This window comes from Corvus brachyrhynchos, unplaced genomic scaffold, assembly GCF_000691975.1.
Source record: "Corvus brachyrhynchos isolate BGI_N302 unplaced genomic scaffold, ASM69197v1 scaffold34, whole genome shotgun sequence".
NCBI classification, from domain to species: Eukaryota; Metazoa; Chordata; class Aves; order Passeriformes; family Corvidae; genus Corvus; species Corvus brachyrhynchos.
In genome coordinates, this window is record NW_008238126.1 from 1,341,753 (window position 1) to 1,359,730 (window position 17,978).

At 37.1% G+C, this 17,978-nt stretch overlaps 3 protein-coding genes across 18 annotated transcripts in view; 1 reads left to right on the forward strand and 2 right to left on the reverse strand.

Moving 5' to 3' along the window:
• CASK (calcium/calmodulin dependent serine protein kinase) overlaps window positions 1–17,978 on the forward strand; it is a 141,579-nt gene that overhangs the window by 46,297 nt on the left and 77,304 nt on the right. For 15 of the 16 annotated variants that reach the window (XM_017733440.1, XM_008633018.2, XM_017733441.1 and 12 more), the window contains exon 5: window positions 12,104–12,206. In XM_017733440.1, coding sequence (XP_017588929.1) covers window positions 12,104–12,206 — 103 coding nt within the window. Of the gene's footprint in view, window positions 1–12,103; window positions 12,207–17,181; window positions 17,266–17,978 lie in introns of those variants that run through there. The other variant, XM_017733439.1, reaches the window with a different exon arrangement.
• On the reverse strand, window positions 330–5,459 carry GPR82 (G protein-coupled receptor 82). The gene is made up of 2 exons (XM_008633021.2): window positions 2,628–5,459; window positions 330–1,498 (listed from the first exon to the last, which is right to left on the reverse strand). The coding sequence occupies exon 2, from the start codon at window positions 1,467–1,469 to the stop codon at window positions 426–428; it is 1,044 nt and encodes a 347-aa protein (XP_008631243.1). The 5' UTR covers window positions 1,470–1,498; window positions 2,628–5,459; the 3' UTR covers window positions 330–425.
• GPR34 (G protein-coupled receptor 34) lies at window positions 5,553–10,489 on the reverse strand. Its single transcript, XM_008633020.2, has 2 exons — window positions 10,395–10,489; window positions 5,553–8,575 (listed from the first exon to the last, which is right to left on the reverse strand). The coding sequence occupies exon 2, from the start codon at window positions 8,550–8,552 to the stop codon at window positions 7,410–7,412; it is 1,143 nt and encodes a 380-aa protein (XP_008631242.1). The 5' UTR covers window positions 8,553–8,575; window positions 10,395–10,489; the 3' UTR covers window positions 5,553–7,409.

Consider the following 17,978-nt stretch of genomic DNA (forward strand, 5'->3'; position numbering starts at 1 on the left):
GCCTTTGGGTCTGTAGCACAACTGTGGTTCAGCCATCCCAAAGAAAATGTCTGTGCTTTGTTCAACTTTCCTGTAAAGGAAACCTGTATCCAAAACTCTTATTGAGAGAAAGAGAGAACTGAGTCCTCAACTTCAGCCTAGTTTTTGCCTTCTTCCTTGACTTTTTAGGTAGAAGGAACTGTCCATAGGTCAAATGTAAAATGTCTTTTGTATTATGTGGATGAGTGGGTATTACATAGTTCACTGTACAAATTGCTTGGATTCATTTGGATATACACATTGGATTTATTATGGCTAATGCTGATGTAGCACGCAAGATGATTTGAAAAGAAAGTACAATATGTTACCATTTTATTTAAATATTTGCCATTTCATATCAAAGCCTGCCTATAGGTAGTTAAAAATAATTTATTGGTACTTATAGTCTATGAAAATCTTTCCATATTCCTTCCCATTTCAGTGAAAATATCATCATTATGTTGTTGATGTTCTGGTGTGGATTTTGTAAACAGACCATAAAGATTTTTCTTAAATGTGTTATCTAACAGAAGGGTTATAACTGGATCTAAACTACTTTTAGCAGCAGCAAGACAAGTAAGGAAATTTTTAATTTCCACTAGGTAGTTTAACCTTGGGCAGTCATTATCTTTAGACAGTACATAGAAAATTGGCCTAAAAATATGATATGGAAGAAAGCAGACAGTTAATATCATCTGGATGACAAGGATGTTTCTTTTCACTGTTCTGTAAATTAGATGTTTTTCTCCAATACAGGTGGTTTTTTGTATTTTGCTGAGGTGTCTGGTAAGAGAATAGTATGACCACAAAACTGTTATAAAAGACAGAAAAAAGCACACAGTGGCAAGAGAACCTGCAATCATTGCAGTACTTCCACCAACTTCTACCCTGATGTTGTAGCAGGTCAGGAACTCAGCTGAAACCTTCTCCTGGACGTTGTACGTGATGGCTGTGACTGTTATGCAGAGCACAATCAGCCATATAACGACACACAAATATTTAGCAAACTTTGGCCGCCGGAATTTGTGAAGCAGGTGCCTGTGGAAGTTTCCAGGGAGCGCTTGGGAGTGTTGTGTGCCGCTGTTCTTCTTCAGCGTGGCGTACTGGCTGAGGGCGATGGAGCACAGGATGGTGATGGTCACATACATGCTGACGTGCATCACCAGCGTGCCCAGGTGATGGGCGATCCTGCACGCCGCGGACTCGTAGGGCCAGCGGTGCCCGTCCGCAAAATAGGCAGCCAGGAAGGGCATGGTGCTGCAAACCAGCAGATTTGCAGTCACGAGGTTGGCCAGGTAAATGTACTGTGTCCTTCGTGTGGGTGCTCTCTGTGAAAATGTCCAGGCGGCGAGAATGTTGCCAAAGATTCCAGCAGGAAGTAGGCAGGAGTAGATGATGGGGAGAGCTACAGTGGTAGCTGGTGATGGGTGAAGACATGTTGAATTATTCATTTATGCTAGTATTTCTTGAGTGGTCAGAGCTGAAACAATTAAAAAATTATTCTCTTGTGCATCTAACATTTCTCCTTTAATCTTATCTCAGCTGTTTCTTTGTCTCCCCTACTTTTCAGTGTTCTTAACACTGCTATTATCTTAAGTTTGCAAGAGTTTACAGTTTGGGTGTTCTCTTCCACAGAGATTTCATGAAGAGAAGTTAAACCCCAAAGGTTTTACATGCACAGAATCTAATAAAGTAAATTAGAGAGCTGAAGGTTCAAGCTAGGGTCTGGCAATAACTTCTGTGATCTCGGTTTATTTCTCAGTCTTCTGGAACATCCATAACCTAATTTGGAAACCACTTACAGACCATTTAAAATTAAATAAGCAAATTAAGTGCAAAGAATTACTTTAATTGCAGAAATGCAAAGAGTATCTGTACCTCAATTTAACTAAAAATTAGTCTGTATGCTGCAAGAATCTCACTATATATATTTATTTTATGCTCATGTCTGTATCTGGTGTTACTATATCAGAGCTCTAATGTCAGATGTACATTTTGCAACTCAGTCTATCTTTTTTTAGCATATACAATGGTTGTTGAAAACTGCAGTATATTAATTTTTTTCCAAGTTCATTTTTCAATCTTTTCTCAATTTCCAAACCAAAAATAAGAAATTAAATCTCTGTGCAATGACTGTGTATAAAAACTGGTGTTTCAGCTTACAAACCTGTAGTGGAGAGTTTTTACTGCTGTATGCATATGTATACATATATGTTTTAGTGGAGTGTATCCTAGTTAGCTTTTTTCCCATATCAAATCATACGGAAAAACTAACAGATTTGAAACTTAGAGACTGATAATTTTTTTTAAACAGCTGTAAGCAAATGAACGTAGATGCTAAAGAGGATTCTGTCTAGCAATGTTAAAAAACCCAGACACCAAGAATAAAACTTGTGCTGTAGGCATTGTTTGACAAACTTGCAAATTAAACTAACTTTTATAGCTCTTGCATTTGAGTGTACACTAAATGTATTAAATTATTTTATTCCAATTAGTTAAATTCCCAAAGTCATTGTTGAATTTACTCATTTTAGAAGTCTAACAAAAATTTTTGTGCCATTGACCAAATTTTGTCAGATGCAACAAAGAGGTAATAAGTTTAAGCTTACCTATACAAGCTGCAGGCACCTTCCTTTGCAGAGAGGAAATATTTCTGTCTGGTGTCCGTTTTATCTCCACTACTGCAGTGAAAATGATGGCACTGGAAGCTGGAGAGTACAGTTAAGAAAAACTTCTCTCTGACATAAGTAGGTTTTCAGAGTGTGCACTTTTCCTTTACAAGAACTGACTGACGGAAGTCAGGTAGGCATCTAAAGTTCAGAAAAGATGATGTGTGTACAAAAACAGCTTTGAAATTAGGTCAGGATTGGCTCCATTAGGGGAAAAAAAAAAGATGGAGATAGCGTGGAAGAGCAACTGTTAACAGTCATTTAGGTATGCCACAGAAACACCTTTCAATTCTTTATATAGTGCTTTCCTCTTTCAGGGGTGGAGGGGTTCTCTTTAGGACTGCCCACTTTCCTTCAGGCTGCTATCTTATGCGTGAAAACTTGTCTTTTCAATGACATTTAACAGTTCTTCAGCTCCAAGAGCTGTCACAAAGCTGTCTATTCCCAAAGCCTGTGTGCAATAATACTGTATCCATGTCTGTCCTCACATGAGTGACCAAATGGGCACATCTCTCACATGGTCAGGTGCTGGATTGTGTGGAAGCAATTTACAGCTGATGCATCCTAGGGTTCAGTCAGGCAAAATGAACTCATTGTCCAAGAAATGCAGTGTTTTACACAGATCATCCAGAAGTGTACACAGGACAATTTCCTTCCTCCACAGCATAGGTATGATCACAGACCAAACTCTGTTTAGCTCTGCAGAAGTTGAGACTTTGAAGTTTTCTCCTTTCTGATACATCACATTGTCAGATGAGGCTTTTCAACAGCTATAAATAAAGTTCCTTTATGAGAACGGAAGTTTGTTAAGGCTCTTGTTTTGCTAGTTATGCTTTATGTTTAAACATGGACTGTGAGAATTCACCTTCTTGGTCTGTTATCATTGTTCAGTCTCATTATTACTAATTTTTTTACTAAAATAATGGACATGTAAGCTGGCTTCCTATTCTGAATTTATAGCTGAACTCATTTACAATTGCATTTACTTGCTGTGGAGTATTAGTAATTAGGTTGTAAAGCTGTAATTACTCCTCGTGTTCTTTAATTCTTGTTCTTGTTAGATTAATTTCAGTGCAAAAATGAAAGTTGATTTTGTGGTTTAACCCTGGGAGGCAAGTGAGCCCTCACAGCTGCCCACTCACTCCCCCTCAGTGGGATGGGGAGGAGAATCAGAAGGGTAAAAGCAAGAAAACTTACTTAAGATTTTTGCATCTTCCCCCTCTTGTTCTTGTGGCTGCTTTGCTGCAGAACAGACCTCCCCTTTGGTGCTCCCTCCTACTCTGACACACTGATCAAATCTGCCAGTATCTGGGTGCCAAAGAGGGAGGATGTGGTTTAATCCCAGAAAGTACCTAAATCACCTAAATCCCATACACTTGCTTACTTCCTCTCTGGTGGGCTGGGAGGGAGAATTGGTAGGGTAAAAGTGGAAACTCATGGTTTGTGATAAAGAGTTTAATAAGCATAAAAAAACCAAACAAAAAAAACGAGAGAGAAACAAAAAACCCAAGTGGTAGAAAGCAACCCCTGCTGACCGGTGCCCAGCGAGTTCCTGAAAAATGGCAACACAGCCAAATTTCCTGCTTGGTTTCATTGCTGAGCATGGCACCATGTGCTCTGGGCTATCCCTGGGGTCAGCTGTCCCTGCTGTGTCCCCTCCCATGTCCTTGTGCACCCCCAGCCTCTCACTGGTGGGGTGTTCTGATAGGCAGAGAAGTTCTGCTTGTTGTGCAAGTCCTGCTGAGCAGTGGCTGAAGCATCCCTGTGTTATCAACACTTTTGATCACGAGCCCAAACCACAGCCCATATTGTGAAGGTGTCTATCCCAGCCAAAACCAGCACAAGACCAGTGCATTTTGGTACACCAGTTGAAATTCAAGGATGTGTTATAGATTTGAGTAAAGAGGAAAATGAGGTTTGTGCAATTATATGGGGATGTGTGTTGAGTTAACCTTTAAATACAGAAAGCAAAATAAACGGAATTACCTTTGTGTTAGAGTTCACCTGAAGACTCAGGTAATTAGAAAGCACTGGGAAGAGAAGACAGACACACAATTTGAGTGACTGCTTCTGTAGTCATTTGACATGTCACAGTGTAACTTTCAGCAGATCTCCCAAGGTGTTTCAGGACTGTTTGCTCTTCAGTAATACTTTTTTGTAAAGCCTGACATTTTACTCTCAAGTTTGGGAATATTGATTGCAGAAAAAAATGTGTAAGGATTAATTTTTTTTTTAAAAGAATAGATACCTGCTTTTGTTTCTTGGTCAGTACTAATTGCTTCCTACATGACAGTGCTGTCTAGTTTCAGATCTCCTTCTTAGCCAGTTGATACATCTGGCCTTTAACATCTTGAAGCACTGATTTATACAGTTGTAGAAATCCAAAAGTATTTTCTGATTTTTTTTTTTGTGGTTTTCTTTGTTCTGACTGCTGCTCCCTTAATGCTGCATTCTCAAGATCACGTAGTGATTCCTGTTCGCCTCTTCTGTGCCATGCCTGCTCTTACAGACTTCCTAATAGATCTGTTCCCTTTCAGATTTTCATTTCTGAGCTGGAGAGTTGATTTTTTTAATGCAGTTTGGATTTTTAAGTACTGTTACTTGATCTTCTGAAGAGATTTGAGTCTATTTTGGCAATACTGCTGTGTCCATGAATTACAAACCTTGTTAATGAAAATTCTGATTTTAACACTTTGTTCAAAAGAATTTTAGAATTGACATTTTGTTCAAGCTGCTGTCATTCATGTCTGTCCTCTCCTGAGTTCCCCAGCCCACACCCTCACCCTGACCTGCAGTTCAGTATCATCAACCAACTGCTCACAGACTAAGCATAGACAGAGAAAGAATGATGAGATAACATCTATATCTTGTGAAATGTATGGTTTATGGTTTATAAACTCTACTAGATGTACCAGAATTGATGTTACTATGTAGAACTATAGTACTGCATAATAGAATTGCACTGTACAAATACAAAACCAAGAGAAGCATTAATATAATAGGATGACAAAATTATAGATAGAAGATCATGAAATGCAATTACTGTGAGAATCCAAAATTATTGTACAAACATCTCTGTTGCATGCTGAAATGTTTAACAAAAAATGCAGTTACCATTGTATCTTTATGAAATTGCATGTTTGTGGGAATATTTCTTTTGAAGATTAAGAAACCCCATAATTTTTAATTAAAAATGGAAACAAAATAGACTGACTAGTCATTGCAATTTGTTAGATGTGTTTATATCCAGTTTCATCAAGTCTGAGCAATGTAAAATCACATCAAAATTAAAACTAGTTTCTATCTAGCAGAGGTGATGTCTTACGTTTACTTTGCTCAATCAGAGTATTATGAGTATCTTCTGTAAAATCAGAATAGTCTATGGAATTAGTAAAAAATCCACACAGATGGATTTGGCATTAAAAATCACATGATCCATTAGAGAAGTTACTAGTAGTCATATTAAAACTAACTTCTTTATACCTGCTTACTTGAGCAGTATTGTTTGTATGTGTCAAGATAACAAATCCTTATTTTACAGAGCTTGATATCTGGTCTCTATTTCTTTGACCTTTCTGGTCTGTTATGCCAGACATTTAAGTTGTTCATGGTTGTGCTGCTTTAGTCATCTTCGTGCCAGACATCCCCCACCTTCAGCTCTCTGGTTTTTAAGAAATGTTACAGTTTGAAATTAGTTCGTGCCTAAATGCATAAAGCTGTTTAGCTTGAATCTGAGAGTATAGCTGTAGCAATGAAATATTGCTGTTACATTGCTGTTCACATGGCATCAGCAATTATCAAGATTATTTTAATCACATGGAAAGAGGAGGCTGATGCCAGGGAGGAAGCGTGCAGCTGGAATGTGTGGCTTTGGAAATCTAGGAGTAGACCACTGGCTGAGCCTGGCTGTTCTTTTTGCTCAGTTCTGTGAGTTTATGTTCCTTGCTGAACTATTTTGTGTAGCTACAGTCATCAAATTTGTCATATTGAAGGAAATCATAGGAAATACCCACATGTCATCTTTCCTTCAATCATTCCTAATTTTCTGAAAGCATTGCTTGCTTTTCCTCAGGTGTTTGACCTTGACACTCACTAAAATGTTGGAAATATAATAAGGTACTTAGGAGGATTGAATATTTTAGTTTTGCTGTTTAATAAAACTCAGTGTGCCTTCTGTACGTATAACTGAATTAATAGCTGTTGTATTCTTCTCCTCATTTTTAAGCCACATATATTGCTAAATTCTCAAATATTTTCTTTAAAAATGCATTTATAAATGTAGTTAAAATACTGATCTCTTTGAAACCTATTAAAACAGAGAAAACCATAAATTACATGAAATCTGTAAGGGTATCTAGATCTTTCAAATAGGACAGAATTTACTTTCGGCAAAATTCATCTGTTATTTACATACACAAGTTACTAATATTAATGCATATATACAAGTTTACTTTTACAGGTTCAAATCCCTTCGTGGAAATCTCCCTAAAGAGTTAGTGTTCTAGTTTAGTCCAACACAAGATGTCTGAGAACTTCCTAATTTGTTTTCTTGGATAAACAAGAGCAAAATGCTTCTGAAAAGTAACTTCTCATTTTCACAAACAGAAGTAGGACTTCTCATTTTTCTTAATAGGAGGAAAGAGACAGCATTAGTAGCTGTAGAGTAGAGGATTTTGTGATCTGAAATTGGCGTCCTGGAGCGACAGAGATTCATTTAAACGTTCAAATCATAGACTTCTTCCTTGAGTAACTGGAGTGGGGAGTGGTGGTCGATAATCGCTCTTGTGTGTATTGGCCAAGTTTTATGTCTGAAGTGCTCTCCAGGTTTAGGCTCGACTCTCCATGAAGTTTTCTGCAAATCAGTTGGAATACAGTCTTACGGACACTTCTGGACATTAGGAAATACATAACTGGGTCTAGGCAGCTGTTGAATGATGAAAATATGAGCATCACTTCATTGCACGTGTGAATGATCTCCTTCCAATAGCAGGATGGGGTTTGTAACTGTGAGGTGATGTAGACAAACCGGAACATGTGGTAAGGCACAAAACAGACGGTGAAAATGATGAGAACAATGAAGGAATTTCTTGCTGTCTTGGTGTATTTTCCTGCATTGGGGAAATTTGCCCTTCTCCTCGAAATTTTCAGAAGGTTCTTGGCAATTTTAATGTACGAAAGTATCAAAAGGAAGAAAACTATCCAAAAAATCAGAACAGTGATGTAATTTAAAATTGCTTCTGTCTTTGCATTCTTTTTGCTTCGGTAATGAAAGCACAGGGTAGAGTTGCTGTCCTGAGTCTTGAAGAAAGATGGTGCAACTACTACTATAAATCCTGTCAGTGCAATCGCCCACACCGTGCAGCAGATCTGCACGCTCCGGGTAGTGGTTAACATCTTCGGACGCTTCACAGACTTAGTTATTTTTATATAACGATCAAGACTAATTAGTCCCAACAGTACTATGCTAATATACATGTTCATGTAAAACAGAGTTCCCACCACCTTGCATAAAATCTGCCCAAACATCCAGCTGTTGTTGGTGGCATGATAGAGTATCCGGAAGGGAAGACAGAAGATCAGCAGAAGGTCTGCAACAGCTACGTTTAGCAAGTAAACTTGGATAGAATTCCTTTTCTGATGAATGCACAGGAAAGCAAATAGGGCTATCATATTTCCAACCAATCCAACAATGAAAATAATAGAATAAAAAACTATCAAAGCAAGTGACAGTGAGTTGTCATCTAAGGGACAGCTGGCATCATTGTGAATTTCTGAGGCATTTATGGTCAGGTTGGTTTGGTTACTCCAGAATTCTTCCTTGTGTGGAGTAATGGTCAGTAAATCAGCTGAAGTTGTGGCCATCATTTGCAAAAGGATTTTTAGCTGTTCTGCAGAGAAACAAAGAGAAATTTAAAGAATTAAGTCTCCCTTCATGTGTCTGTTTGCTTTATTGCCTACAGTCTAATGTGATATAAATATAAAAGGAAGTAGCTAAAAGGAGTAAATGGACCAAAGTATTGGTGTAGCTGAATAGAAGGAGTTGCAGCCAGATATCATGATATAATGGAAGTCTAGGTAATCTGCAGCCAAGAAAGAACAGGTAGTATAGAGTACTCACATGGGTAACTGTTTCTGTAATTCCAGCTTTATTACTGTCTTGTGTTGTTTTGCAAGTAAACTATTATATTTTCCTGCAAATTTAAGAAATTTATTTATCTATAAGAACAAGTAAGTTTTTAAAGTTCACTTGTTAGTATCAGTATTTCTAGCACGGAAGAATTTTTAACTAAGGTGCAGGGACAGGTAAGCATAGCTAAGTATTTCAGTGTTGATACAAAGTACATAAAATATATTGAAACAAGTCTAAACTTACCTGTGTAAACTTACCTGTGTTAATTTTTAAGTACCCAAGATCTCCCACATGTAACTCGCTGGTTTTCAAAAAGTATTTGTCAATTAATACTTATTTGGCTACGTAATGTGTTACAAGTAACCTTGTGAGGCAGTATTATTACAGTAGCTTGTCTTTAGTTATCTTCATATAAATTAGTGTATCTTCATATAAATTTAAGTGGTTTTTCCCTTTTTTTGTTCACAAATCAGTATTGCACAAATAAACAACTAATAGCTGGAAATCACATTAATGCAGTAACAGGTTCTTTCCAAACCTTCCTTTGCTTTCATAGGATTGTTTTTAATTTCATCTTTCTCCTGACCAGGAAGTTACAATGTGAAAGATAAAAGTCAGCTTTGACCAAGAAAGGAAAACCAGAAAAGTGTGTGGTTTGGAGAGTAGTCACACTGACCTGTTTAGAGAGATGGTTATCATTGACAAGTAATGGTAAAACTTTAGTCTTCAACTTGTTTGTCGTAGCAACAAGAAATGCCATAAAAAGGTTTATTTAGAATATTTTTTTTAGCAGAGGAAAGAGGTTTCTTCCCGTAATCTCACAAAATTTTCAGAAGTGGTTTTGGCACTCTGAACTTAGTTTTTGGCACTCTGAACTTAGCAACTGTTAGAGAAAAAAAAAACAACAAAAAAGCCATTGCTCTATATGTAACCTTAAAACAGCTTTTTGTGCTAGGTCTGTGCCTGGGCCATGCAATTTGCATGCTAGGTCTTAAAAAATGCAAAGTTACATTTAATTCTGTGATGCGGCTACAGCAGCAAAAATGGCAACACTTCAGGGAAAATTCTTAAGAAGACCTGATGTATATACAAAATCTGAACTCTTGAAAGGACAATCTAAAATATTTTAACATCCTATGTTGTCTGACTTTACAATTGCATTAAACTTGTAGGGTGTGTTAGCAGTTTCAAAAACAGCTGTTCTCATATTTACCACAAGATATCTTCAGGGCAAGAAGTAGTTTCAAAAGGTTGATTTTCAACTGCAATGCTTTCAAATACATCTTGAAACCCATCTACTGCTATGACTTCATGTTTAAGTTGCTTTCCTATAAAAATGTTGGGTGTAGTGACTTGTATCAGCAGTGACAAGTTCAGATCGATGGGAGAGAAACTTGGGTTACGCTGCAGATGCATTGGAAACAAAACTTAGCGCTGTCGTAAGTTGTGTCACCTCTAAGCAAGTAGATATGCTTAAAGCTAGGTATACTTTAAAAAGGGGTTTGGAGGTCAGCAATACCTCTACAGTTAGTAGAGATTTATTTTACTACAGCTTAAGTATAAAAGAAGCCACTTACCATTTATGCGTTAAGACGTTCTGCTGAGTCTCAAAACCGCTGGTGAAGACCGGGAGGAGAAACGTGCAGGTCCTCTTATTAGAAAGCTACAGCAGCAGCTTCTCTGTGAAAGTGGTGAGTTTCAGCTGACTCGTACAATTGGCAGCAAGGGGAAGTTTTAACTAGTGTTGCAACTGGTTTGGTTTGTTTTTTTAAAGGCATTTTTATCTGGCAATACCCAGTTTATTTGGGCTTTGCTGGGAAAGGTTCTGTAATAAATTTTTCTCAGTTTTGCTCTGGAGATTTGAATTTTTTTCTCAGAGACTTTGTTTCTGGTGAGCAGTGCCAGTGGCATTTTGGGTGATAATGGTGTTGGTACAGTCTGTAATCTCTTTAATACTTGGTGGAAATAGTGTCACTTTTTCAAGTGTAGGGTAAAGATAAATCAACACCACAGTGGAATGGTACATTTTGGTACTGTTTATATAGCTCTCCCATCTACCTTTCTCCTTGCCTGGGATTAGAAATGCTGTTCTTTCTCACTCAAAATGACAGCAATGAGAGGATGTGAAAGCACCCAAAGCGTGCAGCTTAACCATTTCACTAAGGCAGAAGTGAAATACAATATGCAGCAATTATACCACCTGGTAATACTCTCTCAAGTAGGGCATAAGGAATTGAAAATTACATTTATAAATTAGAAATTTTACAGTAGATTCTAGAAGACCTGCTATGACAAGGCCTAAATTTAATGAAGACCTGAAGAGCATTGTCTTGAAGGTCTTTGTTCTCATATAATTGGAACTTTTACAAAAAGATGTGCGTGGTTAGAGATGATGGTTTTACAGGTGGTCAGACTGAAATTCTGGTAGCTCCTGTGCACTGTTCTGAGTTCTTAGTTTTGCAATTTAAGCAGTGATGTATTCTCAGGAAGTAGTATACAAATTTGAGGTTCTTCATTTAAAATAATATGGTCTTGAAAAGAGAAGCTTTGAGTAAATACAGGAAGTTCTAAATTAAATGCAATTGTTTAGGTATGTGTATTTAATACTAAATTGTGTTCCAATAGGTTTTGTCTGTATGTTGCTTCCTCCTACAGCAGTCAATCGTTGTATATTATTTCATTTTTATAAGTTACATCTCACTCTTATTTGTAAAAAATCAAAGGTATAGATAGCAATGGCTGGAATCCAGTTTAGAAACCTAAACAGTATCCCTCACTAGAATATCCGTGGGGTGTTCCTGTTCTTTCCTGCAGTTGAGAAGTGATGAGTGAATTCTGTGATTAAGGCTCAAAATAGTGTTTTATGTTCTTTCTGGGAAGGATAAGAACCCACAAAATGTATCCTAGGCAGGATATTTCAGCTGGGGAATTGAAAAAGAGTGTAAGGGTTAATAGGATGAAAGACAAAAAGGAAAAGTAATACCAGGTAAGAAATTATAGACATGAGTTTTTATCTCCATTTTATCATGATTTCACTTTGTGTTCCGTGCTAGTTCTGGTAAGTTCTGAAAGGATTTTGCTATGCCTGAGGCAATAAAAGGGAAGCCAATGTAGAGAGAGGAGTCTATGCCAGGAAAAAAAAAAAAAACAAAACCCTGAAATTAAGACATTATTTTTAAAAAAGTAAAATCTAACTTCTGTTCACACTTTTATGAAAATAACTTCTAAATTACAAATTGTATTTCTCAAACAGTATAGTAACTTGTCTGGATTTTTGTCTTTTCAGCCACACTGTGTACTGCTTGCCTCAAAAGAAAATTCAGCCCCAGTAAAGCTTGGTGGTTTTGGGGTAGCAATTCAGTTAGGAGAGTCTGGGCTAGTTGCTGGAGGTAAGACATTTTCCTTCCACGTTATTTAGTATTGTGCATGTTGTACTGCAGAGTTCTGTTCTTCTGATACAGCCTGGCCTGCAAAACAAGAGCTCAAAAATAGTCTTTCACTGAAGACTTTCTTAACATGGTAAATGCTAAATTGGTAGTGGAATGTAACATTGTGTATTCACTACATTGAGTATTAAATCCCTGTAAATGTTACTCAATAGGAGCTCATGCTGGTTTGGTCAAAATAAAACTGAAAAAACCCAAAGAATTTTCCACTTTAATGCAAGCTTTGGCTTAATTCTTCCATGCTTGGTAAAGCAAAGAAAATAAAAATGCTGTCATTGAAGCACTTGAGTAAGGACTCAAGCATCGTCAGTGCTCCCCTGTTGGAGAGGCAATTCCTGTCAGAATGCTGTGCTGTTTAATAGCAAAATCTTACTAGTTTTCACATGTGATTCTTTTCTGTGTTTTAATATTTCATTGTAATTATTGCATAAGACATCAATATCTTGATATGTATGTATATTTTTTGACTGTGTTTTGTTTTCTGTGGATTTTATTTCCTCTAGCTGCCTTCCATATTGTTCCAGACAATAGGGTTATGCTTTAATCAGCCTGCACAGATGAAGACCCAATCAATTTTCTGATGCTTTCATTGCCAGAGTAGGAGACCACAACAAAACATTTTGTTAGTTTTAATACTTTTTCTTCAAAATGAGTAACTTCCTTCAGTACCATGCTTCTTCAAAAACTCAGATTTCCTAATCTAATCACTTAAAGTTCTGTGTCAATTTGACTTTTCTATGTTTTTCAAAATAAAAAGCAAATCCGGTATAAACATACCAACAGCTTCCAATGCCTTCTGGATATCACTGATACCCTGGAAATAACCAAGTATCTTATTACCTAGAGATATCTTTTCAAAGAAAATACCCATTCAGTTAAGCTTTAATAAAAAGGTCACTCCTTCCTTTACTTGTCTTGTATTACTCAAATTATCTGCACCTCAGCCACTGCTTTTTTTAGTGGTAGTTTCTACACTTTTATTTATAATTCTCTCAGTTTTTTATGTTCTAGCTGAGCAACTTTACCCATTTCTTCTGTTTCAGCTACTCTTCTGCAGGTAGTCAGATGCAGTGTACTTTCAGACTACCAATTGTCTAACAATTCAAGTTTAACTTTGAAAAAAAAAAAAAATTACGGCATTTTCCCCCAAAGTTTTCCGTGGCCTTCCTTTCCTGTCCCTGTTCCCAGTGCTGCTTTCCTGTCACTGTTCCTGTGCTCAACCTCCAAGCAGTGATCAGTGCTGGGGCTTCTGTTTGCAGCTCTTACAGAAGCTTCTCAAACCTTATCATTGTAATATTTCTCTCTATCAGTATCTTTTGCTTCTTCCACCTCAACTTCTGCCATATTGGTCTGCCTTCATACACTCTTTTTTTCCCTTTTTCTCAACTGACATTTCCAATTTGCAGCCTTTTCATTAGCAATTGTTGCTTTCAGCTTCAAATTCCACTTGCTTTCAGGTATACCCAGAGTAATTCCACTTCATTTATATTCTGTGGAGAGTCTCGATTCTCCTGCTTCTTTCAGGTTTTCTCCTTAACAGACTCCTCTCCTCTCTTTCTTCTCATCTTCCATTCCAGTCTTTATACCACAAACTGCATCTGTTATCTGGCAATTCTTTTCCCTGCCAGAATCCTTCCTGAAGACAAATTGCTAGACAGTTCCAAAACCCTACACAGAACTGGCAAGATCTTACTCAGTTTTACAATATCATCCATGTATGTTATATGAAAGCTGTCAATACTGGCTGTTTGAACTGGACTGTAAATTTCTTATAAATCAATGTTTATCTACACATTTGTTTAAGGACTTTACCCATATGCCCTATGGATGAGTTTTGTCATAAGAGTAACAATATTTTCCAGGCACTTCTTATTTCTCAATTGTGTCCTAAATGAAGTAGAAACTCTCCAAATAGAGAAGTTTCAGCAGTATCGTAACCAACCTGTTCACTTTCAGATTGCTTTTCAAATTTTTAGTGAAAAACATTGATTCCTCTTGACATAGTCAGTTACTTCCCTTTTAGGATGGCAATGCCTGTATTTGGTGGTTAATACATCAAAAAAGAAATTATCTATGAAATAAAAGCTATCATGGTATTAAGATAATTTTACTGACCTAAAAATCCCCTGTTCTTTGTTTGGGTTGTTTTTCCTACTTTTGTACCTTGACACACTTGGCAATCCCAGATTCTGTGTAGCCCCAGGAGAACAATCTAAAGGGAATTTTCTCCTTTAATGTGTTTGAAGCCAGCCTTCAAGCTTACAGCTTTTGCTTTGTTTGGGACTGCAACATTTTTTTCAGTTGATAAAGACATCTTTATCAGAGCGTGCATAAATTGCTGGGGAAGGATTTTTGTAGTGAAGTTAAATTAAACCCCAGGTATTAAAATATTTTGATGTAAGTCTGAAGACAGACTTGTGAGGTTTAGAAGGGTTGTTACTACAGGGTTCTTTCAAGCAGGTAGATGGCTGTTTAACAGAAGTATAAGAGAGCTCATGACAACAAGCTGTGACATCATACTAGATGTCATTGATGAAAATGTGTATGGAAGAGATTTTAGGAGTGACTGTATTTTATCAGCTAACAACTCAGTTGAGATTATTTTTAAGAAAGTTTAATTATTAATCATTATTTACTTTATTTAAGTAAAATAAAATACCAAAAAAGAGAACATAGCCATAACTCGTTTCTTCCTAAGGCCAGAAGGGAAAATGTGAGGAAATACTTTTTGTTCCACTCCATTGGCCCATAAGCTGCAATAAGTGGATAAGAATCATGTGTTGTCATCTGAGTTACAGGGAATAGATTTCATGAGCTACCAATCTCTGCAGGTCTCTTCTTGCTTCAGTTCTTATGATCAGAAGTGGAAAATTGTGCTCAAAGGGCTTCACTTGAAGCATTGAAATAGGTACCTTTTAAAGGAACTCTGGCAATGTACACAGGAGTTAGAGATCATTGTAATTTATAAGTGAATTCCTTTATGGAACAGCACATAGACCCTAAACAGTCTGTGTTGCATTGTTATGATGCACCTGGAGTAGTGGAACCTCTGGGAAGTCAGTGATTTAAGAGACTAATCTCGCATTATGATCTCTGTCTCCTTCCTTGGAGAGCTTTTCTTGCAGAACATAGTGTGAATTGTCACAATATTTTCTTAAATGTGACATGAGATTTATTTGATATCAAATATCTTAGATGCTAAATCTTGGGATTTTTAGCTAGTATATGGTATAAAAGTCTGAGGAACAAAAACCATTGAGTTCACAACTGGCATTTCGTTCACTTAATCTACTTAATTTCTCCTAGTTTCAACTAGTGCAAAAAAAGATAATGGTATAGACCTAAGTGGGATGAGGTTCTTTATCTGTGGATAGTTAAGTGCCTTTCATGTTTTACCATCAGCAGTAAAATGTCACAGATTATCATAATGCTGATCCAGTCCAGTATTAATTCTCATACGTTATATTAGTTAGATACCCTAGGCTCCCTCAAAGTCCAGTAGTATCCTAATGTAAATTACCATCTTATGGGAAAACATCTTATGTGTTCTTAGTAGAAGTACAGCACATAAATAGCAAGTGCTCTTGGTTCCTTGTGAGCTGTTTTTTTAGACCTACTACAAAAACAGCAAAGGAAGGCATTGCCATAAATTTCCCTCTAAATAAGACCATGGAATGGGGGGGAAGGGGGCAGAGTCTTTTAACTTCCTTATTTTTTGTTTTGTTCTCATCAGTGTAAAAATGATCATAGAATGGTTTGGGTTGAAAGAGACCTTTAAAGGTCATCCAGTCCAACCCCCTGCCATGAGCAGGGACACCTTCCACTAGATGAGGTTGCTCAGAGCAACCTGACCTTGAATGTTTCCAGGGATGGAGCATCTGCCGCCTCTCTGGGCCACCTGTTTAGTGCTTCACCAAACTGGATCTTCTTGGTGGTTTTATAAACCTCAGGTTAGAAAACGCTTTCTCTTTTTTTTAATGTTGGAGGGTTTTTATACTGCATAGACTTTTTTTGCTTTTCATCATTAGTGTTGGAATGGTATTTCAAAGATTTCATTTGTTTTCCAAGAAGTAAAATTTTGTAAGCTGAGGCCGTACACTAGTATTCTTCTTTCTCTTAAAGGGTAGTGCCTCTTAAGGCGTCAGTGTTTTCACTTTTTTTTCCTGAAAAATAAAAGAATGTGAGTCCCTTCACAGCTTTGCCTTTAAGAGACTTTGTTTTATTTAAAAGATACAACTGTGGTTTACTGTCTCACAGAAATTCCACTTCACATCTGGGCTGATTTGAGAGTGCTTACAGGAGGCTAATGTGTTGAGAAATCATTTAGGTTTACTTCCTCCTTCATACTTTTATGGCAGAAAAGGCCACTGAATTAATTATAATTTGTCTCATTAACATGTGAACTTTGCTTTGTTTGTTTTCTGGACACTCATATCCAGTTGTCCAGTTGTCTGCTGATGCATCTTTTAAACACATTTTCTTCAGACAATCTTCTGTGCTGAAGCTGAATTGCCCTTCCCCGCCCCCCCTTTTTTTCCTTTTTTTTAAATCTACTCATCTTCTCTGTACACCTGCTTTAAACATCTCTATTGTCTGGAGTAATGTGGAAAGGAATTAAGAACAGTAAAGTACTGGCCTATCTGATCTGTTGTGTGTGATTCTTTGATTCCTTCCACATTATTCTGGACATCCCACTCTTTTAGAAACACCTTAATTTGTGAGCATATTTCTTATTACACTATTGTGAGAGGTCAGATGGTGATGTTTATTAGTACCTCACATTTTTTTTCCTAAAAATTATTTGTTCCAGTTGTTTCCTTATACATCGTTCAGATACTACTGCTGTTGAAAGACTCTCCTTCTGATATCTTGGTCATCAATCCCCTGCCTTAGGGATGACAAAATCTGATTGGGTCTCTGTATATACTCTTCTTCTTGTGGAAAGCATAGCCCTATTGTCTGGAATAGTATGGAAAGAGTCATAGAAACTAAATTATCAAAGGTAAGTCAAAATTTATCTCTAGTGCTTGTAAATAATGTCAGATTGACAGCACCTGAAGACAGAAGTTCTCTGTTTACCCACAGGAAAAATCAGCAAAATTAGCAACTTTATACATTTGCAGGCAGCCAGCATGCCTCAAAACTGGCTGATAAGAAAGTTTACCTCTATAAGGTATCCTTACCAAAGTAACCTGGGTGTACCTGTCCAGGCACTGAGTGCTTCCTAACTCAGCAAATGCTTTGGTGTAGATATTTATCTACAGTGAAATGGATGGAGACGGGTGTCACGCTGACTACATGCCACTGTTGAGTCTTTGTATAGTGATGATTTTCAGTTAGTGCCACTCTAGAACAGAGAAGAGGAACCTAAAAGCACACAGACAGAAAACTGATTCCTGTCTTCTATAGGATTTCCTCTCATATACAGATACTACTAAAAATGCTCTGTGTGTGCATGCATGCAATCTATGTTTAATTAAAATGTTATTTTTTCATGCACAGTCATTTGAATACATCCATGAGTGTGCTTATATCCTGAAGAATAAAAGGTCTATGGAAGGCAGAAGTACCTGTTACAGAAAAAAGTGCCTTTCCTTACTGTTCTTTCTCACACTGCCTCCAAAAAGATGCACTTTCTCCCAAAACACCAAAGAAAATTCAAAAGCTTCTAAAATATTTTAAAACTGAACTGTTGAGAAGAATTTACACTGGGCA